Source organism: Peromyscus leucopus, chromosome 2, assembly GCF_004664715.2.
Source record: "Peromyscus leucopus breed LL Stock chromosome 2, UCI_PerLeu_2.1, whole genome shotgun sequence".
Classification (NCBI taxonomy): Eukaryota; Metazoa; Chordata; class Mammalia; order Rodentia; family Cricetidae; genus Peromyscus; species Peromyscus leucopus.
In genome coordinates this window covers 142,976,455-142,997,396 of record NC_051064.1, presented here as the reverse complement: position 1 = coordinate 142,997,396, position 20,942 = coordinate 142,976,455, and the positions used below count along the sequence as shown (strand labels likewise).

Below are 20,942 nucleotides of genomic sequence, written 5' to 3'. Positions count from 1 at the left end.
GCAGCCCTGGCTGTCCTGAAACTCCTGATGGAGACCAGGCTGACTCTGAACTCACAGCCTCTGCCTCCTGAGTGTTAGAACTGAAGGCTGCACCACCACGCCCTGCTCAGAGATTTTATTTTTAATTATGTGTATGTGGGGGAGGGGGTGTGCGCACCAGTGTAGGTGCATAAGGAGGCCAGATGAGGGTCTTGGGTCCCCTGAACCTTGAGGTATAGGCCTTCGTGGCTTGCCATCCCCAACCTCCACACCCCTGTATGGGTGCTAGGAACCGATCTTCACTCAGTCTCTGCAAATGCAGCCACCACACTCAATAGCTGAGCCTTCTCTCCAGCCCAGATTTGGGGTTTTGAAGTGACAGACTAAATGACTGAGCCAAATCCTCTGAACTCTCCCTTTCCAGCCCCCATTCCTGAGCCTTTGGGGAGGAGGTCACTCCTCTGGGATCCCCATCAAGGAGGCAACATCAAAATCTCTCTGAAATCCCACTAAGGTGGAGTCCCAAACATCAACCAGATCAAGCAGCTATTGTGCTGAATCATCGTGTTAACAGGACGAGCCCCTTCCCCTTTCCCAGTTCTCTGGGGGGGCCCTTGAGGACTCGGGTAGGGTGCCATCTCCCTCACAACCGCTGCCCACCCTTGAAAGATGCCAGCCACTCGGCTCTGGGGACAATCTCAACTGGACTCCAGCGCCAGGGTCCACCTTCTTCAGACTCCGGCAACCTTACCAAGAACACCCAGTATTTCACGACCAGTGGTCTCCATGGCAACCGACAGGGTGTCAGAGACACAAACGGTGGGGATTCCAGAGAAGGGGATGCGGGGAGCGCCCCTCTCCAGTCCCTGAACACACACCCACCTCCTGCGAGCGGACCCTCTTCCCTCTCGCAGGGTTGGGACACCCACCCAAACCAGATTCCTTTTAGAGATTCTCCCGGGGCTCGCGGTCCCCCAGAGGTCACCGGAGGGATGTTGACGGTTTTTCACACGGGGGGAAGGAGGGCAATGATGAAGAGCTGAAGAGCAGGCTGCACTTGACCCCCTCCCCGGGGACCCAGAGGGACTCGGCTCGTAGCGCGGGCGGCGGGAGCCGGCCCGGGGGTGGGCGGTCCCCTAAGTCCCACCTTCGGGGCGGCGCCTATCGGCGGGGAGTGTCAGGAAGAGGAAGAGCGCGGCCGAGTGTGCGGTGCGGAGCAGGGGCCCGGCCGAGGCAGCTGCGCGCGGGCCACCATGGCCACGGACGAGCTGGCCAGCAAGCTGAGCCGGAGGCTGCAGATGGAGGGCGAAGGCGGCGAGGCGACCGAGCAGCCGGGGCTCAACGGGGCGGCGGCGGCGGCGGCCGGGGCTCCCGACGAAGCTGCCCAGGCGTTGGGCAGCGCGGACGACGAGCTGAGCGCCAAGCTGCTGCGGCGCGCGGACCTCAACCAGGGCATCGGCGAGCCGCAGTCTCCCAGCCGCCGCGTCTTCAACCCCTACACCGAGTTCAAGGAGTTCTCCAGGAAGCAGATCAAAGACATGGAGAAGATGTTCAAGCAGTGAGTGCCCTCGCGCCCCGTTCCCCGCCACCCTAGACCCGGCCTCGGGCCCGAACCCCCAGTATCCCCCAGTCAGGCTCCCCCAGGACCCTGACTCACCAGGGCGGAGAACTCTGCTGCCCCTTCCAGAGGGCCACGAGGCTTCCAGACCCACCAGTCCAGCGCGCGAGTGGGTTTGGGGACCCTCCCTCCTGGCCCTGGCACGTGACCCCCTCCCCGTCTGGTGCTGCCCCCAGGACACCCCACACGGGTTGGGGGCACCCGAGGTTCCTTCCAGATAATCACAGGCCCCCCGCGAGTCCCCACCACCACACAGGGTGCCGACTGCCCTCTCACTGTTAATTACTGCGCCTACCACCACCCTACACCCACACACACCGAGAAAGGGCCGGTGGCCTCCCCTCCTCTCCCAACTACTAGACTCCCCTATCCCCACCGCGGTTCAGGCACCCTAGTGCCTCTCAAGGGGGTCATTCCCGGCACCCGTGACAGACATCTGCCTTTTCCTAGGGCCCTTTAATTTCTTCTGCTGAGCTCTGGCCCCTCTTGTTCTAGGTTGGGACACACACACACACACACACACACACACACACACACACACACACACACCAGTTTTTCTGTGTTTACTTACTGTGGTGAAAGCCCTTCAGGCCTTCCCACCCCCTCCCACCCACTCTGTTGGCCAGGTCCCATTTCCTTAATGCTCAAGTGGTCTTGCCAGGAAAGGGCTCCTCTGTCCCTGTCCCCCAATCTGCAAACATTTGTAACTCCCCTATCATCCCTTCAGGACAGAGATCTCCTCCATACACTATGGATCCACATCCCTGCTCCCCCAACCCCTTCACTCCGTGTCTGTGTGCAGTGGTGACTCCCTTGCTTTCTATCAGAAGGATGGCCTCTCCCCAGCAGCAGCCCCCCCCATACAATCCCTGGTGCCCATACTGCCTCCGGGCAGAAAGGAGGCCCCTTGTTATGTGCCCTGCCCAGGGACTCCCACCCCTACCCTCCCTCCAGTTCCTATGATTCCAAGCTGTACCCTCACCGGGTTGGAAGGATATCCTCTAGACCTGTGTGCTCAGTCATTCCACACCCCACAAAAATCAAACTATGGAGGGGGAGAACGCGAGTGTCCACAGGGCTAGGGATGGTGCCAATGCCCCTCCATATGACAGTCATCCCTACTTCCTGTCACGCCACCTAGGGTTCCTAGAAAGGGAACAGTCGGTCCTATAGGTACTGGGCTGGAGTGCAGCCCGGACGGGGTAAAGACCACGGAAGCTGAGATCTGGAGGGGGTCTGCAGGGAGTCCCATAGCGGAAAGCGGTGGGCAGGTAAAGGGTTGGCAGCCCCAGCCACACCCAGCTGACCGTGCCCAGGCACCAACCAGGAAGCCAGGAAGGGGGCGTTCCGGACATCCAGGGCTCGGAAGGCTCTTCCCACTTCTCACTTCTCCACACCCACAGCTAGCCCTCACACAGGGGAAGAGAGTTGGGTCCCAGCCTTGGGTGACTAGAAGCCACCCCCGACCGCTATGTGGAGGTTCAAGGACTAGAGGACCCTGCGTCAGTCTCCACTGACTAGGCCTGGAGAGCAGGAATCCACATTCCTTCCTTTTGAACTCTAGGGCAGCCGTGACTTCCAGGTAGAGCTGCCCTGTGGGGTAGTCCTGAAGGTATTCACATGTGTCATAGATCCGTGAAGCCATAGGGCTGAGAAGGAGCTTGTGCATGCCTCCCACCAGCCCCGTGGCCCAAGATAGTTTCTTCACCCTTGCACAGATGGAGTCCGGCCACAGACTACTAAAGTTACTTACCAAGACTTCACGGTTACAAAATGGTAGGATCAGGATTGGAACTTGGACCAGGAGCTCCGAAAGCCATGATCTTCCCTTCAGAGTTTTCTATCACAGATACCTGCATCAGTGTCTTGAAACACATCCCAACATCCCTTTCTGTGTGTGCCTGGCTTTTCCTCCGGGCAGCCACCACCAGCCCATTTACCTTTCTTCTCCAGTCACCCTTCTCTTGTGTTTCTGTAGCAGTCTTATCCCCCAGACCACGGCAGTGTTTGGGGGAACACAGATACCCCTAAAGAGCAAGCTTGAGAGAGATAACTTCGGTGGGGAACCAGTGGAGAGAACGATCTGGAAGCTGTGCCTGCCGAGAGCACTCGGTTTACACAGGCTGTTTTGGGGAACCACGTTCAGTGGAGACGCGCCTCCGTGGGCTCCTCAGAGCTGCCTCTTGGCAGTGGCACTGCTGGCCGGGGTGTTGGGAGGGGTGACAGGGCAGGAAGGAAAGCTGGACCTCAGGGGAAGGAAGTGCCCCTCGCCAGAGTCCCTGGCCGGGGCACAAAGCTGCTGAGGCTGTATTCAGGGAAACAAGGCCTCACTGTGCCCGTGGAGCCCAGCCCAGCCGAGTCCCGGCTGGGAACCACCGCAGACGGCCTCTCAGAGCACAAAATGCTTGTTCTGCTTCCACTGTGCAAGTGGCTGCTGCCTCCTGGGGCCCAGCAGGTCCCAGGAGGCAGCCAGAACTCTGTGGAGAGCAGAGGGGCAGGGAGGAGGGGAGCCAGCGCCCCTGGGAAGTAGAGCTGGCTTTCCTTCGGCTGCCACAGCTAGGAGGTGTCATCCCTGGGCCTCAGTCTACCCGAGGGCAAGAGGGGTAGGCTGTGTGTGGTGATTCTCACGGGCACCTATGTCCTGGCCTCCTCCCTACAAGGTCTCGAGCCTTGATGCTCCTCAGAGCCACTGTGCAGTCTTCTGGTCCAGCCATTCAGTGTGGGTGAGCAGATGCGGCCCTAGGTCAGTGGTGGAGGGAAACTGGGGGGACACAGCAGGCGCTGCCATCCCCCACGCTGCCAGCCCCTCTCCCCATTTTACAGCCGGGAAAACTGAGGCTCAGAAGGGAGAAGTGACCTGCTCAGGATCATAGGTTTTTCTGAAGGTAGGACTTAGAGATGACATGTGCTGAGTTCTGCCTGATGCCAAGCACAGAGAGAGGCCTTGCATCTTAGAGCCTGAGCTCCCCCACCCCATGGCCTCGGGCTATATTCAGCCTCTCTCTCTCTTCCTCCTCTCCCTCTCTCTCTCATCTCTCGCTCCACTCGCTCGCTCTCATTCTCCCCCACCCCACCCCCGCCGCCCATTCATTCAGTGTTGTTTCTAGAAGCTTCCATGGCCAAAAGGTTTGGGACAGACCCACAGAATTTCAGGGATGCCCACCCCGCAGCTGACAACAGCCCAGGGAGAGCTCTGGAGGGCTCTCTGTAAGCTGACGCCTGCCCGAAAGACAGGCAGCCACGGAACTGTGAATCTGCTGTGGAATCTGAGGAAGGTGCCCTAGTTCCTTGTCCTGCTGGCTGGCACTGGCCCTGTCCCTCCGCCCAGCCTCCCCCACCCCCCACCCCGCCACTTCATCACACGACCTCTTGCATCAGGCGGGCTAGCTTCCTTTTCCTTCTGGCCCGGAGCTTTTCGTCACAAGCACCTGGGTCCACCTGCCCTTCTCTCTCTTTCCTTCCTGCAGCCTGCAGCCCTGGGTGGCTGTGGGTCTAGCCACACGTGGACCTGGAGCACTTTACTTAACCCTTTCTGAGCCTCTTTCCTCACCCTGATGGCACTTTCAAGTGCTCAACCAAGTACTTGGCACAGAATCGGTACTTACTAAGTTACTGCCGTCACAATCCCACGGTCAGCATATGCCCCGGCCCTGGTGGCGGTCATCAGCGCTGACATTGAGGTAGCTCGAAATGAGCCTCTGGCTGCCTCCACTTCCCCCCAACAGAGCTACCAGGCTGTTAGGCTGGCAGCCGTCCTTTGCTTTGGGGCCAGAATGACAGGGATTCAGCCTGCACGCCTCTTTCCTCTTGCCCAACAGACGCTCTGATTGACAGCTACATATTGCTTTGATAAATAACAAAAATAGAGAGATGAATTCATTATCACTTAATTACGTGAAGGCAGGTGGCAGAGGAAGAGGGAAGAGCAAACAGCAGCCCTCGGGGTGACACAGAGCTGGGACACAGCCCTTTGCCACCCAGCTGGGTCACTCTGGGCAGGGTACTGGGCTTCTGAGCCTCAGTTTCTTCTGGGGCCCCGCTAAGAATTGAGTGACTTAAACCAGAACCGGCAGATACGGTCTGGGGACTGTGAAGGTCATGGGTGGTCTTAGAAGACCAGGGTGCAGCCTGTCACCCAAGAGCTAGCTTCCTAAGTTTTTGCATATGCAAATTCCAGCCGAAGGCCTCAGAACCTAGGGAGTCGGCGGCGGGAGGTCTGCGGTGGGCCCAAAGGGTCTGTAATGGAAAGCTTCTGTATTTCTACCATCTGGAAAGACTACAGCCTCCTGTGGGTGGTGTCGAGCCTAAGATGTCCCAGGGCCCGTCCTTACTAGAGAGAGTCCCAAGGGAACTCACCTGTATTACTTAGGGGTCAGTTTAGCCTCAAAGGTTGAGTCACTTGACCAAGGTCCTGAGTGCTAGTTGCATGACCAGATCCAGGAGGCTAGAGGGGTGTTTGCACCTTGTCAGATCCTCATTTGCAGAAGCCAGAGCCGAGCTTGGTGGGGACTGGGGTGCCTCACGCCCCAGGGAGGGAGGATTCCCAACAATGGGCCCCTTCTCCTTTCCTCCCACTTCCCCTCTGCATCTGAGTCACCTCTCCCCCGCCCCTTTCTGGGGACTTTCTGGTTTACACATCTGCCCCTTCCCTTCTTCACACTTGTCTGTCTCTCTGTCACCTGAGGCCCAGGCCCCAGGGTCATCAGTGCTGCCAGAGAGAGTTTCTACAAGGCCAGCCCTGCGGAGGAGTTAGTTACTTTGCAGCCTCTTGAAAGGACAGCCCCCACAGCCCGCAGCCACTGAGTTCCTTCTGGCTGCCCACAGCCTTTTTGATGGACTTCTGCTTTGCAAGAACAGAGGCTGCAGGGCCAGGCAGGTGTGGCTAGCTGGGACCAGGCCCGACAATGCTGAGCGGGAAGTCCTTCCTAGACTCAGCCATTTGGCTGATGAAGGGGGCCGCTATTGACCCACTGGGTGCCAGGACCCTGGCTCTCTTCTTCTATTACTTATTTTAGTATTAGTATTTTATGTATATGGGTGTTTTGCCTGCATGTAGGTCTGTGCAGGGCATTGGATGCCCTGGAACTGGAGTAATAGACAGTTGTAGCCGCCATATGGGTAATGGGAATAGAACTCATGTCCTCTGCAAGAGTAGCAAGTTCTCTTAACTGCCCAGCCATCTCTAGCCCCACTGGCTCCCTTCTTAATACTTTCTTAACATCCTGCAAGATTCTCAGCACCCTCTTCACAGGTAGGGAAACTGAGTTTCAGAAGATTCAGGTCCCGTAGCTAGTGAGAAGCAGGGGCATCACTTCATCCTGGGTCTGACGGCGGACCCTGATTTCTCCTTCACGTGGTCCATAGACCTTCAGCATCACTTGTGCCCTAGGGTCAGGTCAGAATATGCATCTCCACAAGTCTCCCTGTGTTGTGTGCCCCCCAAGCCTGGTGGTGCAGGCCTGTCATCCCAGCTGCTCAGGAGGCTGAGGCAGGAGGATAGAAAATTCAAGGCTGGGTTGTGTTGCAAAGTGGGTTCGAGTCCAACTTGGTACCATGCATGAGGCCCTGGGGTTAATCCCAAGTACCACTGAAAGAGAGGGACAAAAGAGGCTGGAGAGATGGCTCAGCGGTTAGGAGCACTGGCTGCTCTTCCAGAGGACCCGGGTTCAATTCCCAGCACCCACATGGCAGCTCATAACTGTCTGTAACTCCTGTTCCTGGGGATTCAACACTCTCACACAGACATGCAGGCAGAACACCACTGTACATAAATAAATGTTTAAAAAGAGTCTTTAGAGACGAGAGAGAGAGAGAGAGAGAGAGAGAGAGAGAAAGTACCAGGCTCCTGCTGTGTTCCTTAAGAGTGACTGTAGGCAGGTGACTTTGTCTGTCTGAGCTATTGAGCAATAAGATGAATGGAGTCAAGAGTATGTAACTAACACTCGCCGGGTTATATTAGACATTAAGTAACAGTCTCCGTAATCCCTGTCATAAGTGACGATTAAGGGTGGGCGGGAAATAGAGCAGGTGACGGGATGCGGGATGCTCCCACATTGCCACCTTGGCTCAGCCTGTGGGTGGTGTCAGCCTTGAGGTTAAGACAACACTGAGCCATGACAGCCCCCAAGCTAGTAATTGTCCGCTTGAGGGCTCTCTGGAAACCTGGAGCAGGGAAACTGTGAGCATCGCACAGTGGCCCCTCCTTTAAACCCCTGACTTTGGACAGGCGAGCAAAGTCAGATTCTGCCCTAAGGAGAAGTGATACGCGTCCGGCTTTCCCCATGAGTCAGGCAGTGGGGGCACGCCAAGCTGAGTTGTCGTTACTGGGACCCACCTGCACATCCCATAGAGAGAGACAAGCAGGCCCAGGCTGGCCAGAACAGCTAGCAAAGTGTCACCTACCCTCAGGGAGGCCTTCCGGTCTCTGAGGCTATAGAGGCTCGGAATCCGCTGAGACCCCTCCTACACAGGATGGAGGAGGCCCCAAAATACAGCTACTTAATTAATGATTATAATGGAATTAATAGGTTTGAAGCACCTACTCTGTGGTTGCCATTTTGTATTCTTGATTACACTTACTCCTTAATAATCCTGAAAATAGATATTTGGGATAATAATGTAGCGCACAGACTGGGGGCCCCGAACCTGTTAAAAAGCACTTCTTCAGCAGTCTATCTTGTGGCCCCTTGGAGCCAGCAGCACAGGCCGGGACTGGGTGCCAGAAGGGACAGCTGTGGTTCCCTGTGCCCTTCCCTCTGCTGGGGCAACAGCTGTGATCATGGCTTTGCATCTCAGCAGGGGTGGGACCCACCTTAGGAAACGGGGAGCCTCCTGCATCGGGCATTTGGCCCTTACGGAAGGCTGGGTGAAGTGACCTCACTGAACTACCCTTTCCCGTTCTGGAGCTCTCCCACCGGGTCTAGAGGCATCAGGAGCTAGGGTGGTTTTTATCCCTTTTGGAGCCCAGCCGTACCCATGTTCCCGCTGACCTTGGCCCACGTACTCTCTTTCTGTGTCTCGGGCTCCTTATCTGTTGAAAAGGGATGTCTGTACTGAGAATTAGACACAGCACAGTTTGCCCAGTAGCCACTAAGGATAACCTTGTGAAAGGAGCCTGCCCGGGTACACCGGGCCGGGCATCCATACTGCGTGTCCTTGGAGCCAGGCACTGCCCACCCTTGTGACTCTGGATTATCAGAACTTGGGGAGGGGAGAGACGAAGCCAGGAGGAAGCCAGCTTCTTCACAGGACTGTGTTCAGACCTAAAGACAGGGTCTGCCTGCCTGGGCGGCAGCTGAAGGGAGGGGTTTTTGTCGCATCCGGGGCAGCAGCTGCTGAGCCCGCCCCTGGTGAGAACTATGCAGGGGGAGGCAGGCAGGAATGTGGGCCGGGTGCCAGGCCCGCAGCCTCCCTCCACTGCTAGGGAAAGGTGCTGAGCTCCAAAGCCTGGGAGTTTTGTTGACAAAGCTGGGTGACATTGGCCTTTCTGGGCCAACCCCAAGTGGAGGATTGGGCCCACCCTCCCCCACCTCGCCTAGATGCTTGAAAACGTGAGAAAACCCCAGCCCCAGTGGTCCAGGAGGAAGAGGGAGGCAGAAGATGGGAAGAGCCACAGCTAGTAGAATCCCTCTTGCTGTGTGACCCTGGGTTTATCACTGCCCTCTCTGGTGGGCCAGGCTATGTGGATGAGCCCCGAAGGCTAACCTTCCTTCTCCTGGATCCTCTGAGCCTCCTGGAGCCTCCATTCCTGCTCAGAAGGGCAGTAGGGTCGAGGGCCTCCCCAGCCAAGGCACCATGTCCAGCCTCCTGAGAACCGCTGTTCACCAGCCTGGAGGCATGGGGACAGTCCCCACTGTCACCTCCCACACTTAGAGAAAGGAGAGCGGGGAGACCCAGAGCGGCGCAGCTTGGGGATCCTTTCTCCTTCAGCTTAGCCAGACCCCTAAGTCAGGCCCAGTAGAGGATAAGTAAGTTATGCCCCCCTACACACACACACACACACACACACACACACACACACACACACCTCCTCATCACTTCCACCTAAGCCCCTCCTCCCAGCCCTGCACCATCAAGGCCTTGGAGAAGCCAGCATGGGTTTTTTTGTTTCTTTGTTTTGTTTTTTGGTTTTTCGAGACAGGGTTTCTCTGTGTAGCTTTGTGCCTTTCCTGGAACTCACTTGGTAGCCCAGGCTGGCCTCGAACTCACAGAGATCCGCCTGCCTCTGCCTCCCCGAGTGCTGGGATCAAAGGCGTGTGCCGCCACGGCCCGGCCTTGTTTCTTTGTTTTTAAGACAGCCCTAGCTGACCTTGAACTCTCTTATGTAAACCAAGCTGACCCCAAACTCACTGCAATCCTCTTGCCTCTATCTTCCAAGTGCTGAGGTTATAGGCAAGGGCCATCCCACTCAGCTCCAGCCTAGTGGGGTTTGGTTTTGTTGTTTTTAAGGTTTTTCTCTTTTCTTTCTTGTTTTGATTTAGTGGTGTGTGTGTGTGTGTATTTTAGGATGCAGTACCCCAGAAGGCCGAGAGAGGGAGTCGGATCATGGTGAGCTGCCTGACCGGGGTGCTGAGAACCAGATCTTGGCCCTCACTGAGCAGCGGTGCTTTGGGGCTCTTGGGTGGCTTTTGTTGTCCGTCCGTCCGTGTCCGTCCCAGTCCCCCCGTCGCTGCCATCTTCATAGTAAGGGTGTGAAACACTCAGTGCAATATCCGTGATCTCGATGACATCAACAGGCTCTAGGCACCTACTGTGTGCTGGCCATTTTATATCTGCCCCTTAAGATTCCTAAAGGAGCCGGGCGGTGGTGGCACACGCCTTTAATCCCAGCACTCAGGAGACAGAGGCAGGCGGATCTCTGTGAGTTCAAGGACAGGCTCCAAAGAGAGAAAACCTGTCTCGAAAAAAAAAACAAAAACAAAAAAAATTCCTAAAGGCAGACAATAACATTTAGTTATTATTGTTAATTAGCATGTATTAAGTACCTGCTGTGGGCCTGGCCCTGGGCTAAGGGTCAGCTTGAACCATCTCCCAATCCTTGCCTCAGTCCCAAAGTGAGTTCTGTAACCTGCTTGGTGGAAATGGTGAAGGTGAGGTTCACGGGGACAGAGGACCAGCTAGGCCACCCGGCCAGCAGAGGCAGAGTTGGGGTTTGGATTCGATGTGAGCATGTAATCAAGTCTTCGGTCAGGTGAGCCCTGCCACCCCAGCCTGAGACGACATCAGAGCCTCAGACACATCGGAGATGTACATTTTTAGGACCTTTCGGGAATGGTCACCTCCTCCAGGGCCACCTCTCACCCTGGCACCAGGCTTCTGACTCTGTTACCTGGCTCGAGGATTGATTTTTTTTTTTTTTTTGGAACTGTACCAACCCCTCCATTGTCCCCCAGGGGCTGGAGTCGGCCTGGGTTGGAGCCCAGCCCTAGTAATTGATTGACCTTTGATTGATGTAGTCTGTGGTTTGGGGCCTGGCCTGGCCCAGCCTGAAGCTGCCAGAAACCAGGGAATCCACAGCCCGACTTGACATCCAAGTTTAGGTACGGTGTGAGCTTCCTTGAGACTGAGTTGTTCTGGCTTTGAAAGAAGCCTGGACCCTTGAATGTAGGTCCCACTGGGGACCCAGAAAAACAAGGGACATGGGGTCTGAATCCCAAGCTGTCCCCTCCTCAATGATCTCCCTCCCCAGTCCTGACCTGCTATGATAGCTGAGCATATAAAAACCAAGTGCCTGGCACGTAGTGGTTACTTGGCAAGATAACTAAATCTCACGGTGATAGCCACCATGCAGAGCTGGCTGTTCCTGGTGAGCACTCTTTGCCATGGGCTTGGCATCTAGGAGCCCAGGCAGGTCTCCCAGTAACCAAGAGGCACCATGACATCTGGGTTTCTCAACTTTGATCCAATGACATTTAAGACCCCTGATGGTTAATTTTGATTGTCAACTTGACACAGTTTCGAGTCCTCTGAGAGGGATTGTCTTGATCAGGTTGGCCTGTGGGCGTGTCCGTAGGGGATTGTATTTTGCTAATTGATCTGGGAAGACCAAGTATACCAGCCACCAGCACCCATTTTGGGTTTTAATTATATAACATCATTATTCTACTTTCCTTCCTGTATTATGATAAAGCACTTGAACCAAAAGCAATCTGGGGAGAAAAGGATTTATTTGTCTTACACTTCGATATCATAGACCATCAATTGGGAGGAGTCAGGACAGCAACTCAAGTAGGAACTTGAAGCAGAAACTGTAGAAAAATGCTGCTTCCTCTGGCTCGTGCTCAGTAGCTTCCCTATACAGCCCAGGACCGCCAGCCCAGGGAATGGTGCCGCCCACAGTGGGCTGGGCCCTCCTAGTCAGTTAACCGTCAAGGTAACCCTCTGCAGATAGACTTGCAGCCCCATCTGATCTGGGCAAACCCTTAATTGCGATTCCCTTCTCAGATGACTCTAGGCTGTGTCAAGTTGACAGTTGGAGCTAACTAGGACAGGTAGGGAAAGCGAGAACAGCGAGCTTGCGTCCATTATCTCCGCCCCTGCCTTGACTTCCCCAGCCATCATGGCCGTCACCTGGAATTGGGAGCTAATAGAACCCTTTCTCTCCAAGCTGCTTTTTGTCGGGGTATTTTAGCACAGCCTCGGGAAAGAGACTAAGAGAGGGTTGGACCATTCTCTTTGTAGGGTTCTGTCCTGGATGTTGTAGGCGTCTTCCTTGGTGTTTGTTCAACAGCACCCATGACTCCCAGTTAAGACAACCCAAAAATGGGTCCAGATGTTACCAGATGTCCTTTAAAGGACACACATTCTGCGTTGTGCCGAGGGGGAGCCCAGTCCGCCTGATGTCAGAACCATGACGCGCCATCTCTGACTTTCACCGGAATCCGAGTCCAGAGACTTGGGGGACTTGGTGGTGCTCAGAGGCGCAAAGGAGAGGCATCCTTGTGTCTCGCCTGGGGAAAGGCAGGCCCCTCATCAGGCACTCGTGTTGTCTGTCAAAAGCATGCAGCAGGTGCCCAGCCCCCACCACCTGCAGTGACGGAGGGGTGGCCAGTCACCTCGAGGGCCCTTCCTGCAGCGGATGGAGGCTGGGCCATGACAGACAGCCCTCGCCTGCCTCACTGACATCCCACCACATCCTCTCATACTTAGCCCCACTCCAGCAGGTCCTCTGTCCTCAGGGCCCACTAGCCTGCCTGTCCCCGCCCAGCCCTCTCACTCTGTAGAGAACCCGTGGTCCCAAAGCCAGTGTTCGATGTGCTTCCGAGCCTGACTCATCCAGGCGTGAACTATTTATACCCCTCACACAGATGCTCGGATGCTCGTCTTGGTGTTCCCGGCAGACATTGTTCTGCAGGTGGCCACAGGACGCAGGAGGAGGCTGGGCATAGGCAGACAGATTGATAAGTGCATCAGCCTACCAGCCCTGGGATATTAGCCCAGCTCCTTCCTTACTGCTGTGTGACCTTGGGCAGGTCAATTAGCCTCTCTGAGCTTCTGCTTATGAAGAGCGTTAAATCAAAGTAAGCAATTAAGCTTCCATCCAAAAACAGTTTTTAGTTCCTGGGGGCTGTTAGATGTCTAAAGTCAAGTGCGGCTGTATGTAACTGGAGAGGGGCAAAGGGGAACCCACAGATAAACAGGGAAGGCACCCAGTGTCTGTAATTGAGCACCTTTGTGTCAAACTGTCGTCACCTGTCTGGAGGCCCCGGGTACCAGAAAAGCCCCGCATGTCACCCTGAGGCCGCTCTCCCCAGGCTTCTGTCCCAAGAGACAGTCACCCTGACAGGAAGGCCTGATGGACCTGCAGGCAAAGCCCTTACCAGCTGGGAAACGGGCTGGAGGCCACCTCTGGCCACTCACAACACAAGGAGTGCGACCACAGCAAAGGGACACTGAGACACGTTCTCACCATGCCTGTCTCCACCAGGCGGCAGAGGAAAGAAGGAGGGCAGAGACAGGCCTCGTTATCAGCTGGCTCCATGCCAGGCTGCCCAGCACTCCCCACCACTCCCTGCAGCCTCCCAGAACAGCCTGGTCCTGAACACACCCCGGGTCCGCTGCCCCACGTGACCATGACCCTCCCTCCCGGATACAGTCATCCACAAAGGCGGCTGAGACTCTTGGCTCCGAATTCACTCCTGAGTCACGTATTCAACAGTCTAAGCGCCTACTAGGTGCTTTTTACTCTTGTGGGAGCCCACATGGGCTTCCTACTGCGACCTGAGCTTGCTTTACACAGCAGGGCTGCATTAGGGGATGGCTGGACCACGTGCATGGTCACCGGGTGTCTGGAAGGGTCTGCACTTGGCTGTGCTGCAGGGAGGTCTTTTGCTCCACCCCTTGGCATTCCTTTAAAAGCACTTTAGTAGAGACAGAAGGGGCTGGTGGATAAGGACCCAGGCCCTCCTGAGCTATCCTGTGTTTTTTAACCGTCTCTCTCTATATATACACTTCTATCTACCAATTCCTCATTTCTCCCCGCTCGAGTACCCTGGCGGAATAAGAGGGAGCTGGTCTCCCTCATACTCTCTCTCCTGGAACCTAGCATGAGTTGGAGCAGGAAGTCAGATCCCCGTGTGGAGGGTGCCGTGTTAGAAAGGAACCACTGATCCCATGTGAAGGGGTGTGGCTTAGTGGTGGAGTGGAATGCACCACAAAAAAATAAATAATGGAGCATGACCATGCACATCTGTAGTCCCGACTTGAGGAAGAAAGATCTCTACAAGTGCAAGGATTAGCCTGGGCTACATGGTGACTTCCAGGACAACCAGGGCTGCATAGTGAGACTGTCTAAAACAATTAAATAAGAGACTACCTTCCACACCGATGCTGTCCTCTGGCCACTGGGAATGATTTTGCCTCCTCACCACCCCCGCCACACACACACACACACACACACACACACACACACACACTTGCACAGGAGACAGTTGGCAGTGTTTGGGAGACATTTGACTGTCACAGCCCAGGAGGGCTACTTCTGTGAACATCCCCCAGTGCACAGGGCAGCCCCCACTGTGAAGAGTGTCTCAGCCCGGCTCACAAGGGCCTACCACCTAACTGGAGCCAGGGTGAGACCGAGACACCCCCTCAAGTGCCAGCAGAGGTGCCTAGACCAAATAGCTGAATCCACAGGCATGGTATGAGTTCTTGTTCACACCACACTCGGGACAGGAGGCTGTGGCTTCCTCCCTCAAGCCGTGGGTTTGTGTGAGAATTAGCATTGCTAAGAATACAGGATGCTGCCCGACCATGTGGTGGGGTCCCTTGCAGCTCCGAGAGGAAGACATTGACCACTTCCTGTATCCCAGGCTTGAGGCCTCGCTGTAGAGTCAGACCTGAAGCACATCAGGGTATCCTTCAGCCTCTCTGCATCCACAGGTATGATGCCGGCAGGGATGGCTTCATCGACCTGATGGAACTGAAACTCATGATGGAGAAACTCGGGGCCCCCCAGACTCACCTGGGCCTGAAGAGCATGATCAATGAGGTGGATGAGGATTTTGACAGCAAACTCAGCTTCCGGGAGGTGAGTCTATCCCCAGGCTGCTTCCCAGCCCGCCACACCTGAGCACTGGCTGACGTTTGTTTTTTGTGAGGCTGGCAAGGCATTCTCGGCAGGTGTCCTCCTGTCTCAGCCTCCCAAGTTCTGGGGATCTGGGTGTAAGCCACCACAGCCGGCTGTTTTTAATGACTTCTGTGTGCCCGGCTGAGCTGTGGGAAAGGCTGTGTGCTCCGAGGGTCCGGGAGGCACCTAGAAGAGGATTTATACAGTGTTTGGTTGAGAAGAAAGGGAGTGATGTGTACTGCCGAGGGGACCAGGCGCGCTGCAGGACCAGGCACGCTTCGAGGTAGCTTCACGTACTCGGAGGCAGAAGCTGTGGACCAGCCTGTTTAGGGACTGGCAGGAGGGGTGGAGACTCAGAGCATGGTGGCTGTGGCTCTAGGCCCTCAGCAGCATGGGGTCGCCTGTGTGGAGAGGTAGGTGCTCAGGGAGTCCTTGGCCCTAACAGAGACGGGGTGGGGTGGGGTGGGGAGGTGCTCTCAAGAGCTTCTTGGAATATGGGAGGTGACAAGAGGCCAGGGAAGAATTCAAAGTGGTCCACGGGAATGGCTTGGGGTCGGAGAGCATCCATCCTTCCAGAACCTATGTCTCCAAACCATCTTCATACTGGAGAATGTGAGCGAGGTCCCTCCGGGGCTTTGTGAATGCGATGCAGCGTAGATGCATGGCGGGGAACAGTGGGTGGCAAAGAGGAGAGGCAGGCTGAAGCTGTGGGTGGGAGCTGGGTGTGGTCCTTAGCCCAAGGCCCTGGCAGGGCTCACCAGGAAGATAGGGGCCAAAGGCCAGCTCCAGCTCCAGGTCCTGCAGGGGTGAGCACACAGCCTTGGGTGTGTCCGGGGACTTTGTCCCAGGTGTGCCCTGCTGACCCTCGTGTCTTCCCTCCACAGTTCCTTCTGATCTTCCGCAAGGCGGCGGCAGGGGAGTTGCAGGAAGACAGTGGCTTACACGTCCTGGCCCGCCTCTCCGAGATCGACGTCTCCACAGAGGGCGTGAAGGGTGCCAAGAACTTCTTCGAGGCCAAGGTGAGGAGCCAAGGACTGTGGCCCAGCTGTATGGGGCACCGGTTAGGCTGAGGACTGCACAGTCCCTCCCTGGCCCTGTTGAGGCTGCAGAGGAGGAGCTGACTCTGTGGGGTGTGCAGGGCTGTGGGAGTCTTAAAGAGGGAGACAGCCAGCACTGCTCCCTAGAGACCCTGCCCTGGAGGAAGCTGAGGGGTCCTCAGACCTCGGACATCCGTGTGTGCAGCCTCCTCCCTTTCGGCACATGCGTAGATGGAGGGGGCACAGTTGGTCCAATGGCTCCCGAGTCTTGCCCACCCAGGCCCTCACCTTTCCTTATTCCCCTTTTCCAAACTAAGGCCTTTCCTTCCCAAGGCTGCCCTGCCTCCTCTCTCTCTCTCTCTCTCTCTCTCTCTCTCTCTCTCTCTCTCTCTCTCTCTCTCTCTCTCGCTGTTTCAACCTTTGACAGCGGTATCAGCGTTCTTTAGCGGACCTGTGCGCCTTGCCTCAGGACAGGACACCAAGGGTATCATTCCTGCCTGCAGCGCCCTGTGCTGCTTCTACCAGTGACTATTCTCTGTGTGTCTCTGTCTCTCTGTCTCTCACGCTCCCTCTCTCTTTCTCTGTTTCGGAGAGATATGGTCTCATGTAGCCCAGGCTGGCCTTAAACGTCTGGTCTCCCTGTCTTTGTCTCCCCTGTGCTAGGACCACAGGTGCTGAGTGCCATACCCCGTCTTTTGAAGGACAGCTTAAGCCCAGGACGTCATACATGCTAGGCGAGCACTTTATCAGCTGGGCTCTATCCAGCGCCTTATTTCAATCTTTCCCGACGAAGCCCCTGTGGTCGGCTACTGTGTGCCGGGTTCTCTATGGAGAGAGACAGAGGCACAGAGGGGTGACTGTGGCTCACAAGGGCCACTGTTGGTGAGCCTGGGCCAGAAGGTGAGCAGCTCCCAGGGGTAGTAACTAGGGAGGCCGCATCTCTGACCTGTCCCGTCTCCCCCCAGGTCCAGGCCATCAACGTGTCCAGCCGCTTTGAGGAGGAGATCAAAGCCGAGCAAGAGGAAAGGAAGAAGCAGGCTGAGGAGGTGAAGCAGCGGAAGGCGGCCTTTAAGGAGCTACAGTCCACCTTCAAGTAGCCAGGGCTAAGGCCCAGACCCGGCCCTGCCCGGCGAGCAGTCTAGGGGCACGGGTGGGTACAGGAGACCTGTGGGAGACAAGCCTGAGTCCTGGTCTGTGGGGGCCAGGACCACTACTAAACTCTAAACTGTTTGTGAGCGGATCTCATTCAGGAGTCTCCCCAGTGGTCGGGCCCTCCCTGCCCCCTCCCGCTCTTCCTGAGGCTGCGACACCAGCCACCAGCATCCTCTCTGACCACCCTGCTGCCTGCTCCAGCCCATTCACGCCCCTGCCTTGTGTACCAGCTGCTTTGCCCACCCACCTGCCCTTAACCTTAGGCCGCCCTGCCCTGGGCCTGATGGCCCCCTTCCTAGATAGGGACCAGCAGAGAGAGAAGAGTCCCCTCCAGCCCCTTCTCCACTGGGTGTGGAGGGACTCCTATTTTGGAGAAGAGATCCGGGCCCTCGCACTCTAGGCTGATAGACAAGGGGCTAGAAGTGGAGGGGGACTTCTATTTTGGTGAGGAGACCCAGGCCCTAGCACTCTAGCTTGCTATAAATGGGGCCCAGCCAGGCAGGGTGAAGGCCACTGAATCTACCTCACAGGCTACACTCTGCTAGGCATGCCATGGGGATGTGAGTGATAGGGCTCCGTGGGGAGGGCCGGGTATGTCACCTTCTGACACCGGACCGCTAGAACAAGCTGAGGGTCCCAAGGGGCTGTGGAGAGGAGGGTGGGGTGCCAAGGGATTGGCCTTCCTAGGGAGGACCTGAGCGCTCACTCTGCCTTGGTTCCCCGGGGAGTGCCTGACGTGTTTGTGTGTACTGGCAGGCGGACATGGGGCTGGCACCCCTTCACACTATCCTTCCCTGGGTCTGTCACCCCTGAGAGCGCCTGCCTGTCCTGCCCACACCTAGAACGCATGGGCATTCCCCGAGCCCAACCATCACCAGGCAGGCCATGGCGAAACCCTTGCTGTTCCTCCATCCTCCCATGTGCTTGCTTGCTCACATGTGTGTGTGTGTGTGTGTGTGTGTATGTGTATCTGTTGCTGTGTTGTGAAACTGTGACGTCACCCAGTCCAAGTGAACGGCCATGCAGGCCACTGTTATGCAACGTTCAGTGTGTCACTGCTTTCAAACCTCGATATCTCTTTATTTTACTACAACGCCCCAGGAGTCCCCAGGGGGACTTGCAAAGGTTTTATTTTTTCGGTCTTAGAACCCGTGAGAACCGGAGGGACCCAGCCCAGCCCAGCCCAGCAGCTGTGGCCCTGGCTTGCATTTGCCTTAGTGGATGTGTTTATACAGATGAATATAAATTCCCTTTACTTTGAGCTTTCTGCATTTTATTTTTGGTCCCCCCTCTCACCACCTCCTCTCCCCTCGAAAAAAAGAAAACAGCTACTTCTTCATTCAGTGGTACGATTATTTTTTTTAACTAAAATGAGATAAAATTCTATATTCTTATGTGTGTGTGGTTTTTGATGGCTAACTGAAGAGGACGGGGAATGGGACCAGGATAAAGTCACTGGATTGGGCAGTCACCTCAGGAGCCTGGGGAGGAGAACACTCCTGACGGAGAGGTTGGTCCCTTAGCACCTTTACAACACTAACGGTCTAAGCACTTTGTATATTAAACTCGTTTCCTCCTTTAAGGAACTCACTGAAGGGGCGCTGTCTTTTAATCCCCTTTTTAAAAATAGGAAGAGGATGGCTCAGCCGTTAAAGTCCTGGCTGCTCTTCCAGAGGTCCTGAGTTCAATTCCCAGCAACCACATGGTGGCTCAAAACCATCTATAATGAGATCTGGTGCCCTCTTCTGGCATAAAGGTATACATGCAGATAGAACACTCATAGACATAAAATAAATAAATAAATCTTTTTTTTTTTTTTTTTTTTTTTTTTTTGGTTTTTCGAGACAGGGTTTCTCTGTGTAGCTTTGCGCCTTTCCTGGAACTCACTTGGTAGCCCAGGCTGGCCTCAAACTCACAAAGATCTGCCTGCCTCTGCCTCCCGAGTGCTGGGATTAAAGGCGTGCGCCACCACCGCCAGACAAATAAATAAATCTTAAAAAAAAAAAAAACCGAACAGGGCAGCCTGAAGGTTGCCAGGCACACAGACCAATGGGGGCGGTAGGATTCTGCCCAGGGTGGGTAGCCCATGGCCTGTGCTTTGTCATAGGGCCACCAGCCTTGAGACTTCACAGAGGTAGGGCTGTGCTACCTGACCCCAAAATGATGGCCAGAGCAGATGTAATACATACCTGTCAGTCACCCCAGCCTTCCAGAGAGGAGGGAGTGTTCAAGCTGGTTGGCCTGGGCTACACTGCAAGATCCTGTCTAAAGAAACTATAACAAAATGCTACAGAGGTTCAGAATCAATGAGCTCCCATGGTCCAGATACCCACCATCCTCAGTGTCCCTGGAGCAGGGGTGGGGGTGGGGCTGCAGTGTTGGCACAAACAGCTGTCTGTGCGGAGCCCATGATATTCCGGTCTCCATCTGTCCAACTGTGGGTGGACTGGGGGTCTCCAGATCCTTCCAGATTTGTGGTTACAGACACAACCTAAGCAGTGGGGGAAGTTTCTGATTTGTCTGGGTGCTTCTGCCCCCATGTGGCCATGAGTGGAACTGCAACATCAGGTGGCCCCTTGCTCCTTTCTCACAGTCCTGTCTGGGCAGGGCAAGGATCTGGGGTGTATATATATTCTGGGGTACACCACTCACATGCTAGCCATTGCCTGACATACCATCCCTGCGAGCGTCACGGCCTGTCGGGAAACAGTCCCAGTGAGGTTAAGAATGAAACTTGGGTCAGTGCAACTGAGGCAGTTCTAGGTCAAAACTTCTGGAGTCTGATGCCAAGGGATCTGTTTTTCACATATTTAAACACTGTAAAACTTTGAGGGAAAGTTCCCATGTGACAGTTACCACAACGAAGCTTTAGGCACGGCTATATTGAAACAAACTCCTTTGCGAAGTACATCTCTAGCAAAGTTCCTGTGACCTTTTCTGCGGACTGAGAAACAGTGTTCAGGATAAAAGGGCCTGGGGAGGAGGGGTTTGTAATAAGCATGAGGATGGGTCTACGGCCTGAGAAGCGGTGTTCAGGAGTCAGTCTGAGGGATTCGATTTGATAAGGGGTGGCTTTACAGAACAACAAAGGTTGCCAGGTGTGAACACAACCGCTCACAGCCTCCTGACCGAAAACTGGTGTCAGTTCTTCCCTTGAAGAAGAAAGCCTTGTTTCCATAATTGTTCAACAATTCTGGCTTTTCTAGTGCTTATCTGTGAGCTCTGGTCCTCGACACTCCTCGTACTAGGGATTCCCTAACTTGCTAGAGCGGTGGTTCTCAACCTTCCTAATGCTGCAACCCTTTAATACAGTTCCTCACGTTGTGCTGACCCCCAACCATTAAATTATTTTTGTTGCTACCTCATAACTGTAATTTTGCTACCGTTATGAATCATAATGTAAATATCTGATATGCCGGGTATCTGATAGGTGATCCCTTATGAAAGGGTCATATGACCCCCAAAGGTCGCGACCCCACAGGTTGCGAACCATTGTGCTAGTGGAACAGACCCAGGGGCGGGGCAAGGAGATCGAAAGGGAGCAGCTTCCATTCAGGCTGCAACTGGCCTGGCGATGAGTGTGGGCTGA

General features: G+C 55.3%; 1 protein-coding gene across 1 annotated transcript; it reads left to right on the top strand.

Annotated features, from left to right (window-relative positions):
• Positions 1-825: 825 nt before the first annotated feature.
• Positions 826-18,747, top strand: Efhd2 (EF-hand domain family member D2). The gene is made up of 4 exons (XM_028880668.2): positions 826-1,537; positions 14,978-15,125; positions 16,049-16,183; positions 17,167-18,747. Exons 1-4 carry the CDS (start codon positions 1,233-1,235, stop codon positions 17,296-17,298), a joined length of 720 nt encoding a protein of 239 aa, XP_028736501.1. The 5' UTR covers positions 826-1,232; the 3' UTR covers positions 17,299-18,747.
• Positions 18,748-20,942: the final 2,195 nt, after the last annotated feature.

Coding starts and splice junctions, on each gene's coding strand:
- Efhd2 (XM_028880668.2), top strand. CDS start 1,233: ATGGCCACGGACGAGCTGGCCAGCAAGCTGAGCCGGAGGCTGCAGATG. Junction 1,538..14,977: donor ATGGAGAAGATGTTCAAGCA/GTGAGTGCCCTC, acceptor CTGCATCCACAG/GTATGATGCCGGCAGGGATG. Junction 15,126..16,048: donor GCAAACTCAGCTTCCGGGAG/GTGAGTCTATCC, acceptor TTCCCTCCACAG/TTCCTTCTGATCTTCCGCAA.